Source organism: Colius striatus, chromosome 3 (assembly GCF_028858725.1).
Source record: "Colius striatus isolate bColStr4 chromosome 3, bColStr4.1.hap1, whole genome shotgun sequence".
NCBI classification, from domain to species: Eukaryota; Metazoa; Chordata; class Aves; order Coliiformes; family Coliidae; genus Colius; species Colius striatus.
In genome coordinates this window covers 80,007,868-80,030,497 of record NC_084761.1, presented here as the reverse complement: position 1 = coordinate 80,030,497, position 22,630 = coordinate 80,007,868, and the positions used below count along the sequence as shown (strand labels likewise).

Below are 22,630 nucleotides of genomic sequence, written 5' to 3'. Positions count from 1 at the left end.
GGGAAGGAGCATCCGCCCCTGGAGAAGAGCTCACTGCCGCTGAAGGGCCTCGCCCCGGCGCGAAGCTCCTGACCCGCCTCTGGCCGCCGAGGCGCGGGAAGCCGCGGCGGCTCCGCTCCCCTCAGGGCCCAATCCGCGGCGCGGCGGGAAGCGCCGCCCCGGAAGCGAAGAGCGGAGGGCGGGCGGCGGGAGCCGGCGGCGCGGTGCGGAGCGGTGTGAGGTGGAGCGGAGCGCTCGGGGCCGCCAGGTGGAGGGGCTCGGGACACTCGGCGGGCGCGGGGAGCGGCCCCGGCGCCCAGCGGGAGCGGCCCGTCGCCATGCCCGCCTTCCGGCAGGTCGGGGAGAAGCAGCTGCCCCAGGAAATTGTCTTCATGGCCTGGTCCCCCAAAAGGGACCTCATTGCCCTGGCCAACAGGGCGGGGGAGGTGAGTGCGAGGCCCGCCCGGCGCCAGGCTGGAGGCTGCGGCTGCGGACTGTTAGGAAAGGCGCCTGGGAGGGAAGAGCGGCTGCTGCCAACAGGAAAGCGCTGCCTCCTCTCTGCAGTGGCTGAGATGCCCTTCCTGTTCCCCATGGCATAGTTCGTGTGAACTTAACCGAGCATTTAGCAACAGCAGTCTTTTAGTCAAGTCTCTCAATGCTTATTGCCCCTTATTTTTTAACGCTTGAATTTCCAAGCAAATTCCCTGACAATACTGTCTTTGTCTGCATCTGTGAGATTTTAAACTGCATGTATGCAGTTTCCTATTAAATTTACCTCCCGGAGCTGCTGTATGTGATCATCCGTAAAGGCAGACTTGTGCTTTCTGGTTGTCTGTGCTGGGGAGGCGTGGATAACCTCTGTTGGTTACTGGCTTCTAGCCTTATACAAGGCACAGCTTGTTTCTCTGTATTGCTGTAAATGGTATACCGTCCTCCAAAATGATAAAAGTGGGAATCACCTACCAGAGGAGCAGGTGGTATTTAGGAGACTGGAATTAATTTAAAAAATGATTTAAAAGTGCATCTCAATCTGATTTACAAGCTGGTGTTTAATGGGAGAATGTGATTTATTTTGACCTTTAGTGTGTTCACTTTGTAGGTTTTACTTCATCGTCTTGCAAACTTTCAACGAGTATGGAGTTTGCCTCCAAATGAAAATACAGGAAAAGAAGTGACTGCTCTTGCTTGGAGACCAGATGGCAAAAGTAATGCCAAGTATATGAGGTGATACGGTGCAGCAGAAGTCCTGCTGTAAATCAGAGAAAATTGTGGTGATGATACCTCTTACCTGTGAAGGACGTTTTCTAGTCAACTGTGTTTGAAGTGGAGGGTGGCTTAATATTATGTAGATTTATTCAAAGTAATAGATTTGAAAGCAATGGCAAGAATTATTTGCAATATATTGCAAATATAAAATTTATTATTTAACATTTTCTGACTTACGTCCAAAGTACTGCTTCTCAAGGTATAGCAAAACTTCAGCTTTCTAACTAAGCACAATATTGTTGTATAAAGTACAAAGTATATTGGGAGGAAACGAGACTGCCTGATTGGGATTGATGGAAGAGCTAAGCTTATTCAGTACAGGCTGAACTTTAGGGGCTAAGTTTGTTCTAATAATATACCAAAGGGAAAAATACCCCAAACACTCTTCCTTAGCAACAATAATAATTTTGAGATTAGTAGCTTAATAAACCTAGACTGGAAATCAGTTAATCTTTTGACTTATTAGAGGTGGGAGAATGGGAACAATCTTCAGTGACACATGGGTAAAAATATCTGTTTTATTTTATGGTGTAGTTTGAGGAGTGTAAGAAACTTCTTTTTAACATGGTTGCCTTGGATTACAAGCAAGTAAGCACAGAAAGCTATGCCTGCCATGTGCTTTTAGGGATGAATAAAGTTAAGAAGGTGATGCAGAAGTTGCTCAGCAAGTCTCAAACTGTATTTTGTTGTAATAAAACTCAACCCTTCCTGGTAGACAGCTTTTATATTTAATTTTTGCCTCAAATTTACGAAAACTGAATTGTAGGCTGTATCAGAACTGTTGTTAGAAGCATTAGAAACATGTTCAGTTCAACTACAGGCCAGTTAGTCTCACCTCTGTTCCCAGTGAGGTCATGGAGCAGATCCTCCTGGAAACTATACTAGGACACAAGGAAAACAAGGTGACTGGTGACAGCCACCATGACTTTACTAAGGGCAGATCATGCTTGACACATTCAGTGGCCTTCTACAATGGGGTTACAGTGTTGGAGAGAAGTGATGGGTGGGTTCCTTGAGGTTGGGATTGGGCCCCGCACTGTTTTAAGTCTATGTTGGTGACATGGGACAGAGTGCAGCCTCAGCAGGTTTGATGATAACACCAAGCTGTGTGGTCTAGTCAACACGTTGGAAGGAGGGGATGTCATCTTGAGAGACCTTGACAGGCTTTAGAGGTGAGCCTGTGCAAACCTCATGGGTTGGATAATCTCAAGCACAAATACAGACTGAGCAGAGAATGGACTGAGAGCGGCCCTTAGAAGAAGGACTTGGGGATGTTAGTTGACGAGAAGCTCACCATGACCCAACAACATGTGTTTGCAGCACAGAAGGCCAACTGTACCTTGGGCTGCATCAGCAGGTCAAGGGAGGGGATTCTCCCCCTCTGCTCTGCTCTGTTGAGCTCCCACCTGCAGTGCTGCCTCCAGCTCTGGGGCCCCCAACATAGGAAAGGCACAGATCTGTTGGAGTGGGTCCAGAGGAGGCCATGAAAATGATCAGAGGCCTCTTGTGAAGACAGGCTGAGAGTGCTGGGCTTGTTCAACCTGGAGAGGAGAAGGCTCCAGGGAGACCTTAGAGCAGCTTTCCAGTACCTAAAGGGGCTGACAGGAAAGCTAGAAAGAGACTTTTTACAAGGACGTGTAGTGACAGGACAAGGAGTGATGACTTTAAACTGAAAAAAGGAGACTTAAGTTAGATATTAGGAAGAAGTTCTTCCCTGTGAGGGCAGTGAGGCATTGGCACAGGTTGCCCAGAGAGCTTGTGGCTTCCTCATCCCTGGCCAGGTTGGATGGAGCTTTGAGCAACCTGATCTAGTGGAAAGTGTACCTGCTCATGGCAGGAGGGGTGGAATTAGATGGTCCCTTCCAGCCCAAACCACTCTTTGTTTCTATGAAGGCGTAGATAATTAATTGTGGTATCAGGCCTTTGACATAGATTTATAACCTAAAATACGATGGAACCTCAAAATTTCACTGTAATAGGTAGATTTAAAATGAGAATTTGGAAGGACTGAAAACAGATACAAAGTTCTGCCCAGTAGTTGACTTTGAAGACACATCATTTTCTAGTTCAGTATAAAGTACAAAGTTTTGCACACTGTTTATTTATACATTTTACTCATCTTTCTGTAGTTTTGGCTTTTGGCCTCACGGATACCAAGCGCATTATACTGTGTGATGTAGAAAAACCTGAAAGCTTGCACTCCTTCTCTGTGGACTCATCTATTACATACATGCATTGGATGGAAGTAACTGAGGAAAGCAGGTGAGTCCAAACATCTCTAGGAGTCAATTATGGGCTCTGTAGTGCCACCTTCCTAATTTGTACTTGGTGTGTAGTATAAAATAATATAGTATTGTGTAGCTGTGTCTTTTTTCTTAACCATTGGGCTAAAATGTTCCTTTTTGCTAGAATAACATTTTCATACGCTTGTTTTTAGTGCTGATGTCTTAGGCTTGTGGTTCATAAGGTTACACACAAAAATGTCAGTGTGATCTTGAACGCCCACCTCTTCAGAGCTGCTTAATCTAGTGTTAGCTTGTACAGACTGTGTTCAGATCCAGTGTACTTCAGTACCAATTAATTTATTAAGCTAATTACAATAATGTTGTTATGTTCATAAGTGTCATAAGAGTAAGTATTATATTGAGATCTTCACTTGTATTTTTGAGGTCTTAGTTTGGTGCTTACATCTTTCACAATATGCCTTTGGTGTTACATCCAACCCCACTGGCAGTTCTGTTGTGAGAAGTCAGATTGCCCCCAGTGACTATGAACTCTGTGGCATTAGACAACTCTCAGCAGTACTTGTGAGCTGGAGGACATTATGGTCCCTATTTTTGTGGCCTTAGAAAAACTTCTTACTGCAATGCAAGACAATATTGAAATACAACATTTATTTAAAAACGAGCTGATGTAAGCTTGTCCTGGAGAATTTCCCTCCACCTCCAGAAAACACCAGTCTTAGCAAGAGAGTAACTGCATCTTAAATCACTCCAGCATTCTTCTCCGTACGGGGAATAGACTTCTTACAGGGAACGTTATCCTGGCATATCTAAGGTGTGTTATCAAGTATTGCATTTTAGTCATCTTCTGACTATGTCTTTGGAGTGAAGCTTTTCTGAGGTGTGAGTAGGTTGTACTGCAGGGTTCTACGGAGTTTAAAGAGCCTTAGTCAATAACTGCGTTGCAGGTGACAAGGGATTTGGTGGCACGCCACCGAGGCAGCAGGTCCAAACCTACATTCTCCTTTAGTGGAAATTAAAAAGATTTTCAGACTTCTTTTATCGATTTTTTATCAGAGAAATTATTGAAAGCCTAATGGGGATTACCCTCTGGTATTTGTAACTCTAATATGTGTGATGGATTGAGTATATGCTGTAACTTTGAAGTTGGAAAGAAATTTCTTCCCCTCTCTTTCTACAGCTTAGGTGGTAAAGACAATGTTACTTCTTTTTCAGTGTTCTCACTTCTTTTTACAATGCTGAAGATGAATCAAATCTGCTTTTGCCTAAATTACCGGCGCTACCAAAGAAGTAAGCATGATGCTAGTGAGCTTGGGAACAGACAGTTTGTTGTTTTGGTTACTCATTTAATGCTTTGACAGATGCTTTGGATTCGATGTCTGCTGATGTTATTGAGAATAATTATTTTGTTTTCAGTTACAGTACCACTGCAAAAATTTTCAGGTAAGAAGTTGTCACCTTATATCTATTTTTTGTTTTAATTTGTTTTCTGGTATTGAGACAGGCTGTCTCAATCACATGTTTTATGTTTTCAGTGAAGAAAAGTCAGATGAGATTATGAAGCTTCTGGGTGACGTAAGGTAAATTCTATGTGCGGGTTGTGGCGTGTTGGCTTTTTTATTGGTTAGTTGGGTTTTCTAAAGCTATAAAATAACAGATAAGTGAGTTTACTTTTAAGTTATCCATAATCTGTTTTAAAGAAAAGAAATAAAAATAAATTCAAATAATATGTTTTTTAAAAAGTCTCCCATCAGTTTACACCATTTCTCCTCAATTTAGAGGGACTATAAGGCACTTTATCAGCAACTGCTGTTGGTGTTATATCTTCTTTTCCTTAGAAGATTTCTTGGGATGCATTTGAAGACCGTGTTGTGTTTAAGAAGGACAGGGAGCTGCTGGGGAGAGTTCAGCACAGGGCCACAAAAAAGATGAAGGGAGTGGAGCCATCCCCCTTATGATGAAAGGCTGAGGGACCTGGGGCTCTATAGCTTGGAGGAGACTGCAGGGTCATCTCATTAATGTTTACAAATGTGTAAAAGGTGGGTGTCAGACGGATGGAGCCAGGCTGTTCTCGATGGCCAATGATAGGACAAGGTGCAATAGGTATAAACTGGAACACAAGAGGTTCCAAAGAAACACAAGGAGGCTGATGGAGCACTGGAACAGGCTGCCCAGATGGGTTGTTGAATTTTCTTCTCTGAAGACATTCAAAACCCACCTGCATGAGTTCCTGTGTGACTTACTCTAGGTCTGTATCTTAAGCTGATGTTGGAGACATTGGTGAATGCTTGTTATAGACAGGGAATTCCTCTGATCATAGAGGAATCACTCCTTTTTGTTCAGTGATTCTTTAGATCCATTAGTAAAGGAATGGAATTTAAGTGGTAAGAATTGTATTTGCATGCATTCAGATTTGTTTTGGTATGCTCATCAAAGCATTCTTCTGTTTCTACAGGCTTAATGCACTTGTCATTGGTGGCAGCTCAGGATTTATTGAGATTTATGCATATGGAATGTTCAAGATTGCTACAGTAACTGGGGTACGTACCATTCCTTTCCGTATCTTTTCTTCATAATATACCAAACTGCAGCTGAATTGAATGGAAAACATATATGTGCTTATACGTAAGTGAAACTGGGTTGCTGAATTCTAAAGAAAGAAATAGTTGCTCACTTGATGGAGTTGTGTGTTTATTGTTGGAAGGACATTCTAAATGGTGATGTCAGCATCTGGTTTCTAATGAAAGAAAGTTCAGTGTTAATCTGCGGTAAAAATGATGATTTTGTTTTTGCACAGTAGCTGAAAATTCCACTTTGTTTTTACATGTTGTTGACTTTAGTCTTCTTTGTATGTGAATGTGTTACAGCAGTAATTATATCCTGGAGAAAATGCAATATTTCATTAACTTTTAAACTGGAATCCTTCAGGTGGCGGGTTCTTGTCGTGGGCTGTGTTTGTCTAGTGATTTGAAATCACTATCGGTTATTACAGAGATAGGAGACACTTCAGACAGCGAAGCAGAGATAACATATTTTCAGGCAAGTAAAGTAATTTTAAAACTGCTTTAAAACTGTTTTTTAAATTACTTTCTGGTAACTTTATTGCTTCATCTTATTTGCAGAAAAAACACCAACTGCTGTTTCCAGCCATTCTGAAATTCTTCCCGATTTAAGCTTTTAGATTTATCACGTTAACGTTGAATTTCCCTTATGAGCCCGACGATGGTGATCTGAGGCATTCTTTTAAAATATCATATTAAATAGAGCACTCATTAATTCAATTGCAGTTATAGTTATTAATATTCAGAACAGCAATGCTCTTGATTGTCCACTCTGTCCAGGACAGTCATCCTTAAACTATCAGTTAAAACTCCAAAATGAAGAATCTTATCAGGAGGTTTTTATAGCTGTATTAAAAATATTTATTGCCTCTTCGAGTCAAGTAGCTTTCCCTCTTAAAATCAACTTGAAAAAAGTGAGCACTGGCTGTCCAGGGAGGATGTGCATTCTCCTTCTCTGGAGGTTTTCAAAACCTACCTGGACATGTTTCCTGTGTGACCTGATCTAGGTGAACCTGCTTCTGCAGGGAGGCTGGGCTAGATGATCTTCAGAGGCCCCTTCCAACCCCTACCATTCTGTGATTCTGTGAAAGTGAGAGCTGGCAGTTTTTCTATGGATTCTCCCAATCTGTCTTTTCATTTCTGTAATCTAAAGTGTCTTAAAAGACAAATAGTTAACTGTTGCTTGTTTCACTTGTTACAGCTGGACACTAGTCTATTATCAAGTTACTTACCTGAGGTAACTCGAATGGCCCGGAAGTTTACTCACATTTCAACTCTGTTACAGGTACAGTTGTGTTACAGCTTCCATTAAATACCACAGTTCTTACAGGCTTCCGTGTTCTTAATGCAAGTAAAATAAATGTTTCCTAGTAGGAATCTAAAGTTGGGTTTAAGTGAATGTAGAGCTTGAAGTTAGAAATTGATAGTAAGTTCTGTGTAATATCTGCAGCTTATCTTCCCTTTTATTGTAACATACAGTTCTTGCATATGTTTTGAATGAAGGGGAAAAGGGAATAGTGATAATGTCTGTCTCTGTATTACAGTATATAAAGTTGTCCTTGACATGCATGTGTGAAGCATGGGAAGAAATATTGATGCAGATGGACTCACGACTAACAAAGTTTGTACAGGTACGTTTTTTGTAGTAGTTCTGTTGTTCATGTTAACATACTGCATGTCTTAATGTTGGTTAAGCACAATGCCTCCAGATTACAATCTCCAGAGGCAACCTGGAAGCTATTGTGTGTCAAGTGTTCTTACGCGGAAGGTATCTATGAGTACAGTCAAGCACAACTGTATTGTAATGCTACTGTATTCTATTTATTCCAAGTTATTCAAAAGTGATAGTTTTCAGCTTGCACAGCTATTGATCAGTTGGTTTCTATTTAAAGTCATGCTCTTTGTACTTTAGTTTTTGATAAACTGAATACTGTAGTGTTGAGTAACAGCCCACCAGCACTTACAGCCGAATTCAATAGAGCAATTATGACATTGAGATGCTCTTGGATTTGCTTAAATTTTGTGTTCATTGACCGTCGCTGGAAGTTAATTGAATCAAGTAATTTATTTATTGTTTTAAATATAGGTTCTGGGTGATGGCAAATTGCTTAGAATTTTCACTGAGTACCACCATTGAAAATAAGTTAAAATACTAGAAAATGACCAGTGATCGGTAGTCTGATTTCAGCAGTCAACTATATGGGTGGATTTTCCTATATACTCTAATTGAAGTGTTTGTGAGATGATTTGGTAGCCTGAATTTAATCTCTTCACCAATCTATTTCAATCACTTTGACTGACAGGAAAAGAATACAACCACTTCTGTTCAGGATGAGTTTATGCAGCTGTTGTTATGGGGCAAAGCAAGGTAGTTACTGTTGTTTTAATCTGAGTATGCATTTGCATTTGATATTGAAATACAAAATGAACACATACTTTGTTCTCTTCCCCACCCCTTTCAGTCTGGAACTTCAGGCGTTACTGATGAACCAACTGACAGTAAAGGTATGTTGATGATTTTTAACATACTAAAATAATCTATTGAAATATCCTTTATTCATTGTTCTGTTTGGTTAACACAACATTATTATATGTTTGTATTTCTTACTTAACAGGGTTTAAAAAAACTTGGTCAATCCATAGAGTCTTCCTATTCCAGTATACAAAAGTTAGTCATAAGTCATTTGCAGAGGTAAGTCACAGATTGTCCAATGGGTTATAGATAAACCAGCTTTGTTAAAAGACAGTATGATGTACTGGGAATTTTTCATAGAATCCTAGAATCATATACTGATAGGGTTGGAAGGGACCTTTAGAGATCATCTAGTCCAACCCCCCTGCAGAAGCAGGTTCACCTAGATCAGGTTGCATAAGAATGTGTCCAGGTACCATCGAGAAAAGGGATGCCCCTACCTCCTGACACCTACCATTTAGATATTTGTAAATATTAATAAGATCCCCTCTCAAAGATCCCTCCCTTTTTTATGTATATAGGTGTGCTGTTGCAGAGACTATGATCATGGTAAAATGTACTATCTTACCTTTGAATAATGGAGAACTATTGAAGTATTTTGAAAAATCTCCATGACACCACACCTGTGTATCAGTGCCTGGTGTGTTTATAAGATGTGTGTAAAATGTGCACACCAACTTTATGTGTTGGTTAAAGTCAATAGGATGATATTTGCATTTCTGCAAAGTGATACTTTAACTCTTTACATGCCAGACCACCATATAAAGTTCTCTACTTTGTACATTACATGATAAAAATGTAGCATGGAGTGAAGCAATGAATCTCCAATGGGTGACTGAAAGATTATACTATACTTCATTGCTCTGCCTTCCTAGTGGCTCTGAAGCATTGTTATACCACTTGAGTGAATTGAAGGGAATGGCTTTATGGAAACAAAAATACGAGTCCCTGGGATTAGATGCCTCCGGAATTGAAGGTACAGTACTGTGTTTGCTACTTACCCACTCTGATTTCACTATTGTGGCCTTAATAATAATGGTTCAGTGTTCTTGCAGATGCAATTACTGCTGTTGGTTCATTCATCCTGAAAGCAAATGAGCTGCTTCAGTAAGTATAAACTCTGGAGAGTTTAAAAAGCATGCCTGTTGTATCTTCTATCTAAGGGGAAGCATGTGGCTGGAAATAGAGGAGGTTGGGAGAGTAAGGCTGCTCTGTTGGTGGTGAGCTTTTCTTTTGTATCACTGTGTCTCGTAGACTCACACTCCCAGAACAGTCTTAGTTGAAAGGTTTCAATGGGCATTTAAAAAAAAAAAAAAGACAGTACTTGCAGGCTTTGCTGTAATAAAAGTGGGACTTAAGCCTGTAACACCTTGTGGCATTTAGATCTGGTCATCTCTCTTGTTTTTTGCTCAGAGTTATTGACAGTAGTATGAAGAACTTCAAGGCATTTTTTCGATGGCTGTATGTTGGTAAGCTTGATAACACAGTAAGCATCCGGTATCTTGTTTTGTATGTAAGCATTGCAATGTCAGCAAATAGTTAAGCCATTCTTAGTTATAACCACCTATTTATCATAGAAAATTTCTAGACATCTAGAAGTTGTCTTTTAGTTGATGTCTAAAAGTTGTCTCATCTTAGTTGATGATGCAAGAATAATTGTAATATTTCACGTGTAGATATAAATGTTACAGTTCTCAATTAAACGTGGTCTGTGTACAGTGGGTATTGTATATTCTTAACCTATAATGTTACTTCAAACTATTTGTTTACTTCGTGAGCAATTTGCTAGTCTTGATTTGGAGAAATTGATGGCCTTTAGGTAGTTTACACCAAATTTGAAGTATAGTGATGACTCTCCTTTACCCTGTCACTTGCTGTTTTCTCCTGTGGAGACCTAGTTAGCTGTAAGGTTGTTCACAGGTGTAATCAGTCTCTGAATGTCTGGATGCACTTAATAGCCACCTAGGTAGCTGCAGGTAAAATGTTAGGGAAAGTGCAGAGTGCTGTATTTTAGCCTGTTTGTTTTTGTAAAGTGATTAAGAACGGGTTTATCATTTTTATGTCTTTGTGGAACTACTTTACAAAAAACTAAGCAGCCTTGCCAGGTACAGTAAAAGAACTGGAAAGGCAGTGCTGGCACTTACTAGCAGGAATATAATAATTACAATTTTTAAAACTGCAGAAAGCAGAACTATCAAAGTTCTCTGTAATGTTACAACTTTCATTATTTAAATGCTCCCTGTGTTTTCTTGTGTTGAAACAAAACAGAGAACTGTTTATCTAAGCCCTACTGATTTAAAATTACTGCTGTACAGTTCTCTTGGGACACTTTATTCTGGGCATGACACTATTCCAGTATTTTATATATAAATCCATTTTACTACTTTTAGTGTGTGCATGAATAATTTTTTATGAACCCTTTTTATAATAACTTTTTCTCAGTCTTGTGCAAGGTACAATGCATTTGGAGAAGGTTAAAGCTTTGAAAAGAAAAGATTTGTATTGTAAGCTAGAGGGGCAAGCTTAATTTCAATCTCAGTTCATAATTCATCATTCCAGACTCTTTTGCTTCTGAGAAATTAATCTTTCCTATTTTACCAGCAGTGTCTTGTTACATAGCCATGGAAAATTAGTAATATTAGGAAAACATATTAATAGTAATGCAGTAAGAATATCATTTTCCCCTCAGCCATGTTGAGGATGTCAGAAGATCATGTGCTTCCAGAGCTGAACAAGGTAGTAGTAACATTTCCTAATAAATGGTTGTATTCTCTGTATTCTGCATGACTTGAGCACAAGATTAAAAGTTTGTTTTTGTTCCAAAACTTAAGGGATATAATGTCTGTGTTGATGCCTGCAGATTCGTGCTAATGTGCTGTTTCACTTTAATTGCATTTTCTGTTTAATTGCATTTTCTGTTTTCTTTGTTACTATTCCTCTGTTTAGTACTGTATATGAATGTGAGACCTCTGTGTATAGCTACTCTTTATATGCCCTAAATGACCAAGTTAACTAGAATGGGATTTTGACATCCTTACCGATGCTCTGGTAGAGGAGATGGAATAAACCTGCATCAGATTTGCAGACGGCATCACATTGGGTGAACCAGTTAATATGCTCGGGGGCAAAATTGCCTTTCAGAGGGAATTAGATAGGCTGGAGGAGTGGACAGATGGGGACTTCCTGAAGCTCCCCAAGGACAAATGCAAGGTTCTGTCCTAGGGAAGAGTAACCCACACAGCTGCTCAGCAGGGCCCCACCTGGCTGGGGAGCAGCTCTGCTGAGAAGGACTTGGGGATGTCGGTGGATGCAAACTGGGCATGAGTCTCCACTGTGCCTTGGCAACAAAGGTGGCCAAGAGTAAGCAGGGCTGTGCTAACAGGAGCATGGCCAGGAGATCAAGAGAAAGTAGTTACTGTCCTTATTTAGCATTCATCCGATCATATCTAGAATATTTCCTGCAGTTCAGGGACCTCCTGTAATTGACAAACTTGAATAAACTGGAATGAGTTCAGCAGAGGGCTCCCGAGCAGACTGAGGGCCAGAGAACTTGCCTAGCTGAGGGAGCAGTGCTTGTTCAGCCTACGGAACATATGTTCTGTGCTCATTGGAATGTATTTTTTATCCTTTGCTTTTCTCATAGTTTGGTTTTTTTTTTTTTTCGTTCTAGATGACTCAAAAAGATATCACATTTGTTGCTGATTTCCTCACTGAACACTTCAATGAGGTAACGTATTGTTCTGGCAGTTACAGCATCTGACTGTGTTTTTGCTGCAAATAATTGAATCCAAACAAACCTCTTTTTGTATACTACATCGAATTAACTTTGGTTTTAAATAATGGTTTTGTTTGCATTACTTTTTCAGGCACCAGAACTTTACAACCGTAAAGGAAAATACTTCAATGTGGAGAGAGTTGGCCAGGTAAAGAACTAGGGAATAAGTGGAAAAAGAATAAATGAGAAAATCCTTAGATGGAGAAGCTTTTAAAGCTGTACCCACTTTTATGTCTCTCTTGCTCTGTGTTGCACATTCCTATAGTGGGAAAGGAGTGTATTTTTTTCACTGTTATTAGGCAAAGAAGGGTTTCAAATATGTCTTACTGCATGTGTAAAGTAAAACTATGTTTTAAGGGAAAAGGTGAAACTTCTTCGTGGCCAACAATAGTAATGTAAAACTGAAAGATGTTTGTTGTCTTTATTCCATTGGTCACTGGATTTCAAAACATTTGTGCTCAAACTTGATTTAAAAATCAGTTTCTTATAGGAATATCACTGTATGATCTTAGACAATATCTCCTTAATATTTACAAATATCTAAATGGTGGATGTCAGGAGGTTGGGACGTCACTTCTATCTAGCAACAGGACAAGGGGTAATGGGATGAAGCTGGAACACAAAAAGTTCCACTTAAACATAAGGAAAACTGTCAAGGAGCAGTGGCACAGGCTGCCCAGGGAGGGTGTGGAGCCTCCTTCTCTGGATGTTTTCAAAAGCCACCTGGACATGTTCCTATGCGACCTGATCTAGGAGAACCTGCTTCTGCAGGGGAGTTGGACTAGATGATCTCTAAAGGTCCCTTCCAACCCCTACCATTCTATGAGTCTGTGATTCTTGGATATGAATTATAATGTTTTTTAAAATGCAGTCTTACAAGTGTCTTTTTTCTAGTACCTGAAAGATGAGGATGATGACCTTGTATCACCACCTAATACAGATGGAAACCAGTGGTTTAACTTTCTTAAAAACAGTACTCATCTCAAAGGTAACGTTCTTTAGTAAAAAGCAACAGTGAATTAAAGATAAATATAGAATGTAACAAATGTAGAAGAGTAATCTGTTTTATCGTGCTTGTAAGTTATTTCTGTAGTGTTAGTCTTGGGTCTCCATCTGAGTAGAAAAAAATAAGTGGTTGTTATTTTACACAGTTTATATGTAGCTGCTTACCCAGTCAATTCCCATTTCCTGGGTATTAGGAGTTTCCTATCTTTTATGTACCAGTCTCAGAAATGTTGGCTTAGAAGTAATCACAGGAGGTGTCTGTTTTAGAAGATCTTAATTCCAGTTCAAGGAAGTAATAATTACGCTGAGGTTACAGAATCTTAAGGGTTGGAAGATCATCTAGTCCAACTCCCTTGCCAGCACAGGACCACCTAGAGTAGGTCACACAGAAACATGTCCAGGGGGGTTTTGACTGTCTCCACGGGAGACTTGACAACCCCTCTGGATCATACCTGGGGGAAGTGTCCTAATTTGTCCACTTTGACTGGAGTTTGAGACTTTTTTTGTTGAAAAAGAAGTAAGAGACTATAACAAGCTGGTGGTGAAAATTTTTCTTGTTTAACTTTAGAAGCCATAGACTGTTAAAGTACTACAGGATAAGCTGTCTTGTAATATAATTTGCTGTAGCTGCCTTTTTTTCTGCCTATTTAATTCAATAAAAAGGAGGGAAGTGGTAGCATTTTTGTTTGACAAAGTAGTATTTAGAAAATGTATTTTAAAACATACTTTGAAAATATGTTTGGTACTTCAAATGTGTAGATTGCTTGACTGGTCATTTCTGTTACTACTTTATGATTGTAGAGATAGTTTGTAAGTGGTTTTGTTGGTATTAATTTGACAAGTATTGGGCTGTTTGTCTCAGAACTGTACAGTTTATAGGACAAGTAATGTTTCTGTCATTGATATTATCTACTTTGGTGTTTTATATTGCTTTGTTGGTTGATATAACTTTGTAATTTTTCCAACTAAACATTGGAAAAGAGCAGGTTATGGACTTAAGTGGTGACATTTATCTCAAAAGTTAAATGTCATCTTACAAAGTAGTTCATTTTGTAAGAACAGATCAGTCCTATTGAAGCCACATCAGAGCTACTCTGAGTATGGAAATTTTTTTGCTTAAACAAGTTATTTTCTCACAGCTGTATTTCTAGCTCTTGGGTCTTTTTGCAGTTTTGAATGGGCTATGAAGAAAAGCTGAAGGGACAGGCAGGCCTCCATTTCTCAGTCATTTATCTAATTTTATATTGTAATCCAGTTAGTTACCTGAGTTAGAGTTTATAATCGGGGTGTAGTTTAGGCAGTCAATCCAACCAAAGCAGGACTATTTTCGAAGCTAGACTGGGTTGCTCAAGGCTTTGTGCAGTCAAGTCCTCTATGCCTACAGTCTCTCTGGGCACCTTACTCCAGTGACTAACCAGTCCTAGTGAAAACTCTTTTTTCCTTATATCTGATTGGAATTTCCCTTGCTGGAGTTTAAGGTTGCTGTATCTTCTCCTCTTACTGTGCACAGCTTTGGGAGTGATGTCTTCTGTAACTCTTCCTTCAGCCAGCTGAAGAGAGCAACATGTTCTTCCATTGTAGCCCTTACTTCTCTAGGCTGAAGTAACCCACTCCTCAGCTTCTCATTGTAAAGCATGTGGTCTAGCCATGCATATTGACCCTCCACTGCACTCATCCCAGTTTGTCACAAAACGATGTGATATGTTTTTACAGTGATACAAGCATTTAAATGAACTTATATGTGCTTACAGAAAGCCCACTTCTTTTTCCCTACTATCCTGAGAAATCACTGCATTTTGTCAAAAGGCAAATGGAAGGGGTCATTGATCAGTGTTTACAAAAGCCAGCGGTAAGTTCCATTTATAGAAATTATAACTTTCTATTTGGGGTAGCAGTCAACTGAAGATAGTGATCCTGCTTAGTAAGGCCTGAGGTTTAAATCTTTGCCTTTGAGTGCCTACATCTTAGGTGGCAGCAGGAAACCTACCTTCACCACTGCTACTGTATCTCAAGCCTTTGTTTCATATCTTCTGTTTGCACACTATGGGGATCTATTTTTAATGTTAATTAGCTTTGTGTATGCACCTTGTACTAGATGACTGTGTTGGCTGGCAATTTGTTAGTCTATGTGTTATGAAGAAACATGAAGCAAGTGTATCAAGTGGCAGTAGTGTTTGAGTTGGGGATATATATTCCTGCATAAATGTTACTGGATTTTTCTTTCAGAGGTAGTTTTGGTTGGTTGAGTTTTTTTGTCTTAAAAACATGTATAATCATGAATAACTGCTTGCATTTCTTGGCCTATATTCATTGTATTATTTGTTAGGATGTAATTGGAAAGTCAGTGCATCAAGCAGTCTGCATGTCTCTCTACAAAACTTCTCAAAGGTATTTCTTTACATTATTTCTAAAGCTCAGTTGCACCGAGTTACAGTGGCTTTTTATAAACTGGTCTGATTTTTCCTTTTCAGCGAAGATTCCACTCCTCAATTATTTAAACTACCATTTCTGTAAGTATGCTGCTATTCCTTGCTCAGTGCCATTTACCAATTATTAAAAGTTAATTTTAATTTCCTTCCCTCACATTGCAGATGGAATGACAAAACATCCAATATACATTATGTTCTCTTCACCATATTAGAAAATTCTGTTTCTAAAATACACATTTTGAGGAGGCACACTGATACTTCCAGGTAAGGCAAAAAGAGGGAAAAGGGGCTTTGTGGGCTTTGGCACACATGTACGGAAGTAATTACAATTTGAACCTATTTGTAAAAAGAAGGAATGAGCAGCATGAGTGCAATCTTTCTTGGATATTGGAGAAAATGAGAAGGACATTAGGAGGTGCATTAGAAAAATACAGGAGTTTTTGTTGTATTAGATCAGAAAATGTAATCACAAGACCCAAGATGGTTTTAGGAAAAAAATCAGGATCCCATAGTTTTGCTCCTCACAGAATAACTTGCTTGTGCAAACTTGTGAAGAACTACAGAGGCTCATACTTCCAGTATTGCTTTGTCTTACTGTAAATCTCTGGGGATCTCATTAATATTTACAAATACCTAAAGGGTGGATATCAGGAGGTTGGGACATCGCTTTTTTCAGTGGTAGCTAGCAACAGGACAAGGTGTAATGGGATGAAGCTGGAACACAAAAAGTTCCACTTAAATATAAGAAATATCTGTTTCACTGTGAGGATGAGGGAGCAGTGGCACAGGCTGCCCAGGGAGAGTATGGAGTCTCCTTCTCTGGAGATCTTCAAGACTCCCCTGGACATGTTCCTATGTGACCTGATCTAGGTTGACCTGCTTCTGCAGGGGATTGGACTAGGTGATCTCTAAAGGTCCCTTCCAACCCCTACCATTCTATGATTCTGTGATAAATATTATTATTATTTGTTTAACCCTTTACAGCCTGTAATTTAATACTCTAAGGAAGAATGGGAGGTGGACTTACAGGTCCAACAAATAAAAGACATATCTTTGGAGTGTGGTTTTTTTGTACTTTCAGGAGCTTCTCTGTCCAGGACACATGTGTCACTGCGTGGTTGTGCCGATAGAGCCACTGAAGATATGTTTTGTCAGTAGGATCACTGAAATGATCCAGATTTAGAAAATAACAAAAACTCCTGTGTAAAAAACTGATTCTTTTATAATCTCTGTCATTTAATTTGAGGAGATTATAAACTTAGGTGAGAGTGGGAATTTTTAAAGCAGTTTTACTGCTGAAGAAGACACATGTTGAAACTATCTAGTGTGTTTCCAGTTGAGAGCTGCTGATGACAAACTATCCACACTGTGGTGTAGTCTTATCCTATTTCCTCTCTCATTGATACTGTTTTGTGTAGATTTGAGTAGCAAGTTTGAGTGGCAATGGACCTGGGCCTAGGACAATTCAGCCAGGTGTTCAGCAATGAACTGTGTCCCACAAGCCAGACCCAGTCTCCCATCTGGACCCATTAGTCAGGTTTTGCTGAAAGGCAGAAGAAATTGAAAGGTTATCATCCACCAGTTCCATTATTTTGGGATGTATTGTGCTAGGCTTAGACAGGCTTACACCATCTCTTAGCACAGTTGCTGCTAGAGATTCTCTATGAATGGAAAAGAAATCATTCACTGAGATTATGAACGCTGTTCTTCTAGGTCTGTCAGCAATGGGATTCTTGCCATAGAGTTTGGAAACTTCTTGAACAACAGTATAAATGAGAGCTCAGACTCCAGGTCAGTAAATTTGATTTGTCTCCCAGAAATGCAGATTGCTAAATTGAAGACTTATATTTTCTAGTGTTTATTTTACCTTAAGTTAGCTTCTCAGGTGTTAACAGTTTGACTTTTGTATTGCAAGTTGTCCTGGACCAGGTTGTGGTCCCTTGAGTGAAGCTGGCTGTAAGAAACAACACAGGCACATGAAGCTGAAGGATTGAGTTGTCTTACCTTGCACTTCATCTCAGTATTTTTCCTGCATAATACAGAATCTGTTGTGGCTGTCTTTCAGTGTCTTAACTGCATGACTGACCTTTTTTATCATTTACAATAATGCTTCTACTTAATACTTTTTAACACGAATACTGTGCAACTTAAAAATATTACAGTTCTGTATTCACTTTTATTCCTTGATGCTAAATTATTTTCCTATAGATGCTACAGTTGTTTAGATGCACACTTCTATGATGATGAAACTGTAACTGTAGTTCTGAAGGAGAGTGTGGAACAAGAGGAGAAGGAGAGAGTCTTGGCTCAGCTGCCTTTATCTTCAGTGTACACAGATGAGGACCAAGATAGAGAGTTCATCTGGGATTCTGCTAAAAGGTACTGAACAACTTTGGGCATATCTGAAAGTTCAGAACTGAAAGCAGATGAAGCAAATATTTTAGTTGTGTACAGTTACTGATGCTTTATGTAAGACAAAACCTCTTTTTGTGCTGGAGAGAGTGAAGTGGGGAGATCAAACTTCCTAAAGTTTCTTTTGTGGTTTTTTTAGGGGATTGGGTTGGTGTTGGTTTTGCTTTTCTGAGACTGAATACTGTCTGTGTACGTGGCTCTCATGAAGTGGAAAGGCTGATGGAAGACACTCTGTAGATTCAGAAGTCTTCTTTTCTTTAGAGAATACTAACTTGGCTGATCAGAACATTTGAATTTAGGATGCTTTCAGCATCTCTGCTCGTACACCTCTGTCTTGTAATATGGATGCACACATATTTCTTCATCTATCCCCTGATGGTCACACTTACAGCTATTGTCAATTTAGCCTTGAACATCAGAATTGATGCCTCTCTCTGTTTTGGCATAGGAAGAGGAATGCATCTGGAGGCAGTGAACACAGACACATAAAGCAGGCCAATGCAGTTCAAGTGGTGGATCCCATCTTTTAGTTGCTATGCCTCACTTGCTTTCTCTTTTTCCTCCCTGTGCCTCTCTGGTGGATTGCTTAAGATATATTTTTACCTCAAAATAAAGAGCCATACTAAACTGTATATACTGGTTAATGTCACAAAGAAATTGTTTATTGAAGAATGAGAAGAAAATATTAAAAACAAGTACAGGGAAGGTAGTCCCTTGATATAGTCACCATGAGTGAGAGTGGACTGGAGCAATACATCTTTAAAAGGTCATGAAGGCCAGGCTGCTGTGTAAGTGGAGGCATGGCCTCCAGGACTTCTTTCAGAAACTCCTCTTCTTGCAGAGGAGCGGTTTGAAGGAAGGCCATCCTCATCGTCCTACTGCAGCTGCTGCTTTTGGGGAGGTCAGGCTTTACAACTCCCTTCTCACCTGCTGTAATCTTTTCCCTCGGTTGAAACATGCTGTCTCCACAGTGTAGCAGCATTATGATGGTTTCAGATGCTTCTCTGCTTTGTTACATATGATGTAATAAAACAGACATAAAAAACTGGACTGACTGAGGTTTTACTTGCTACTGGAATTGTTTCTTACATCCTACCTTTGTGCTTTTCTTCTTGTTCTTTGCAGACTGGATGAACGAAGTGGTGAGATACCCACACATACTGTCTTCTTGGAGAATCAGTGGAGAGTGCTGGAAAATATGAAAGCTCAGTATGTTTCTGTAAATGGCATTAGAAAAGTTTCCTGTGTGGTAAGTACAGTGTCTGTGAACAAGCCTGTAAACTGTTAAGAAAAACATGCTGTGACTGGATAGAGTGATAACCTATTTCTTGCTATTTTAGTAAGATTTATCAAATCTTACTGAAGTCTCATGCTGTGTTATATCAGGAGACAGTCATACCTTTCTCATAACGCAACACGGAAAAACTTTTAACAGAAGCCAGTATATCTACTTGCTTTACTTTTCAGCCTGCAGAGCAATAAATAGTTGCTAATTTCCTTGAAAACTTCATTTCAAAGTTGAAGGCTATTTTCAAAGCTGTTGTCTGACATTTCAAGTGGTGTTGGTACTTTTATTTATTTGTCTGTTAATGGAAACTTCTTAACGTCTCTGTAGCTAAGTTCAAATCTCCGTCATGTGAGGGTGTTTGAGATGGATGTAGAGGATGATGGGGAAGTTGAGGAAGAAGAGGAAGAAGAAACAACTCAGATTGCAACTGGAGAACCTGATGAGCTACATCAGTCTGCAGATATCGAGGACAATGTGTGTGGCGCATCTGGTGAGGAGCTACCTGATGAAACTGAAGAACACGAAATTGAGTCTGGATCCTTGACATAAGCTTTTATACTGGTAAAGGGACAAGTCTGTAATCTAACTTGAGGCTGCTGAGGTGGTGTATCCTGTACCTACTCAAGCAGCTGGAGTAGGATGTTGACGTCAGAATTCTGTATTGCTTCTCAGCTAAGGCTGTCTGTGGTCTAGAGTATGTTTATTTGACCCTTTTTTGTCTGGCATATGGTTTGATATGAACTAAATTTCCCTGAGAGCTTTTCCTTTTGCATTTTTTTTGTACAGAAGGAGAAAAAGAACTATCAGCTGACATTTTTGTAGCTCATCTGCTCAGTCCTGAGTAGTGGTATTAAAATGAACTTGTATGTGAAAACGGCAAAACTCAGGACTGAATTATTTTCTTCTCAAACTTTGTGTTCTAGTAATGGGTACAGAAGCCAAAATCTAAGAGTGTATGGTCAACAACAAGCTTGCAGATCAGCATAAGACTAGTTAGACAAAATATTTGCAATTCTTACTTAAATACACACTTCAAAATTTTGGTAAGATCTGTTCTCATTTACACAATATTTTAGTCTCTCTAGTTCTTCAGTCCTTAGTTCAACATTTATGTGTGAGAATATTTTGCCAAACGTTTGCATGTCTCAGCCTGCCTAGATTCTGTGAGATTGTTCCGGAAAGTCTGTCTTCTCCATCTGGTATTTTTGTAATGAAAAGTTACAACAGAGAGTATATTTTTTTATTCTGATGTGGCATTGTACATTGTGCATAGACTTCAGCATAATCACGTTGCTTGCTAATTTATATGTTGCTGTAGGAATGATGTAGTACTAAGTAGTAGAAGTTAGAAACAGTGTTTATAAATCTCTAATGTTTTCTTCTTCCCTACTAGCTGTCAAGAGGCTTAACTGACTCAAAACTCTTTGAATGAGCAGTGCTGCTAAATGCATGATGTTCCCTCAGAACTGTGAGTGTAGCTTGTATTTGTGAAGAGGACTTAGGCATATGCTCCATACTGTACTTAATAAATAAATCTTCTGAAATTGCTATTTGGCATTGCACAAATAAAATACTAGACTTAATCTCTTTCTCTTGTTTTGTAATACACATTTTTTAAGTAACTACTTTTTAAAATGGACTTTGAAAGTTTTTGGACTGTTTGGGGCTATCCTTGTAGACAAAGCTCTTCAGTTTTGAGAGACTTCTTTTTTTTTTTTTCTTTCCTTACCAGACGCCCAGAAAGCTGCTTGCTGTTCTGTGTTCTCATCTAACATGCTAATAATGCATGAAGACACAATGAAGCTGTAGGACAGGAGGGGTAGAAAGGCCACTCAGCTGCTGTGGATTTTCTGTGTAGAGCTGGTACTCTTGATGAGAAATTGCTGCTGTGACAAAACCTACTCAGCTTAAGCCTGGCCTTGTGTTCTTCCAGGAAACTTTTGCATCTGATCTAACTTTAAGAACTGTCACACTAGACTGCATGGGAACAATTGTTTTGTTGTGCTTTCTGCTATGAAGTTTTAGTCCCTGGACATATGCAGATCTGATTGGTATTGCCTATAATTACCGTTCTGATATGTCCTGCCCATAAGGTGAGGTGCCTGAGGACTGGAGGAAGGCCAATGTCACTCCAGTCTTCACAAAGGGCAAGAAAGAGGACTGTGGAAACTAGAGGCCAGTCAGCCTCACCTCCATTCCTGGAAAGGTGATGGTGCAGCTCATTCTGGATGCCATCTCTAAGGAACAAGAAAACTTACTTAAAAAAGCTTTAAGTCCATATGTAAACCTCGACAGAAGGGGAGAGTCATCTTCAGAAGTACTTGAGTTGTTCATTAAGTTTCAGGGGCCTGTGTTTAGTATCTGGAGTCAGAGCTGGCTCCTGTGTCTTGTTACATACCCGCAGTAATACCTAAGATGATCTCCCTTGCTGCCTTGAACTAGCTGTTGCTCTTGGGAGTTGTCACTTCTTACTTCACAAGCTGTTTTAGGGGAGGAGCTGGCTTAGCTTGTGCCATGGAACAGTGGTAGCAGTCCAAAAAGGATGTTTTGGAGAGAGGAAGGAATCACAGTAGTGACAAAAGACTGCACCGTGGATCACTTTCTAATAAGCAGTAAGGAGAGTGCATAGGAATGAGGAGAGGATAAAAAGAATTGTCACAGGGTGTTTCAAAATGACACAGGGATGTCTATGGAGAATGCCACTGTGGAGGAACTAATAGAAAAAAAACACCACCTCTGGAAGTGGAAGAGAAGAAATGCCACTTATAGAATGTGAATAAAACACAATGAACTATACCTTGAGGTTAAGTAATAGAGGTGCTGGCAAATAAGTCTAGAGACCATTGGCAAAGTCCAGGGTTGAAATAAGTTATAACAGGCTATGTGATGTGGGTGTCCCAGCATTCTTCCCCCAGGGGGTTGGGGGATATTCTACGGCTGCAGCTTCTGGCTGGCTGTTACACTGCTGCCAGCTCTTTGCAAATTGTGTAATCATGCCTGCTCATGTGAATCAGAGGCCCTTAGGTGACTTGATGAAGTTCTCACGCTTAACCTAGAGGACAAAGTAAAGAATCCTATCCAGTTTAGTTCTTAAGAGTTCTCACCAGGAGCCCTACCTCCTAGAGTGAGCCTATTCTTACCAAGGGAAAAAGAAAAAAAACCACTTCTGGCCTAGTATAGGAAATAGATTATTTTCAAA

At 39.7% G+C, this 22,630-nt stretch overlaps 1 protein-coding gene across 2 annotated transcripts; it reads left to right on the top strand.

The window, feature by feature from the left end:
• The first annotated feature begins 194 nt into the window (after nucleotides 1–194).
• On the top strand, nucleotides 195–21,014 carry ANAPC4 (anaphase promoting complex subunit 4). 2 transcript variants are annotated; one of them, XM_061993438.1, is made up of 28 exons: nucleotides 195–425; nucleotides 1,079–1,184; nucleotides 3,375–3,507; nucleotides 4,704–4,778; nucleotides 4,905–4,931; nucleotides 5,024–5,068; nucleotides 5,944–6,028; nucleotides 6,417–6,527; nucleotides 7,251–7,334; nucleotides 7,594–7,680; nucleotides 8,353–8,417; nucleotides 8,512–8,554; nucleotides 8,665–8,741; nucleotides 9,398–9,498; nucleotides 9,578–9,629; nucleotides 9,936–9,991; nucleotides 11,212–11,258; nucleotides 12,193–12,249; nucleotides 12,389–12,445; nucleotides 13,192–13,285; nucleotides 15,054–15,151; nucleotides 15,629–15,690; nucleotides 15,774–15,812; nucleotides 15,894–15,995; nucleotides 17,445–17,522; nucleotides 17,940–18,110; nucleotides 19,269–19,392; nucleotides 19,759–21,014. In XM_061993438.1, the coding sequence occupies exons 1-28, from the start codon at nucleotides 318–320 to the stop codon at nucleotides 19,978–19,980; spliced, it is 2,406 nt and encodes an 801-aa protein (XP_061849422.1). In that variant the 5' UTR covers nucleotides 195–317; the 3' UTR covers nucleotides 19,981–21,014. The 2 variants fall into 2 exon arrangements, with proteins under 2 accessions (XP_061849422.1, XP_061849423.1); XM_061993439.1 differs by lacking the exon at nucleotides 195–425 and having other exon boundaries at nucleotides 1,184–1,203.
• The last annotated feature ends 1,616 nt before the right edge of the window (nucleotides 21,015–22,630 follow it).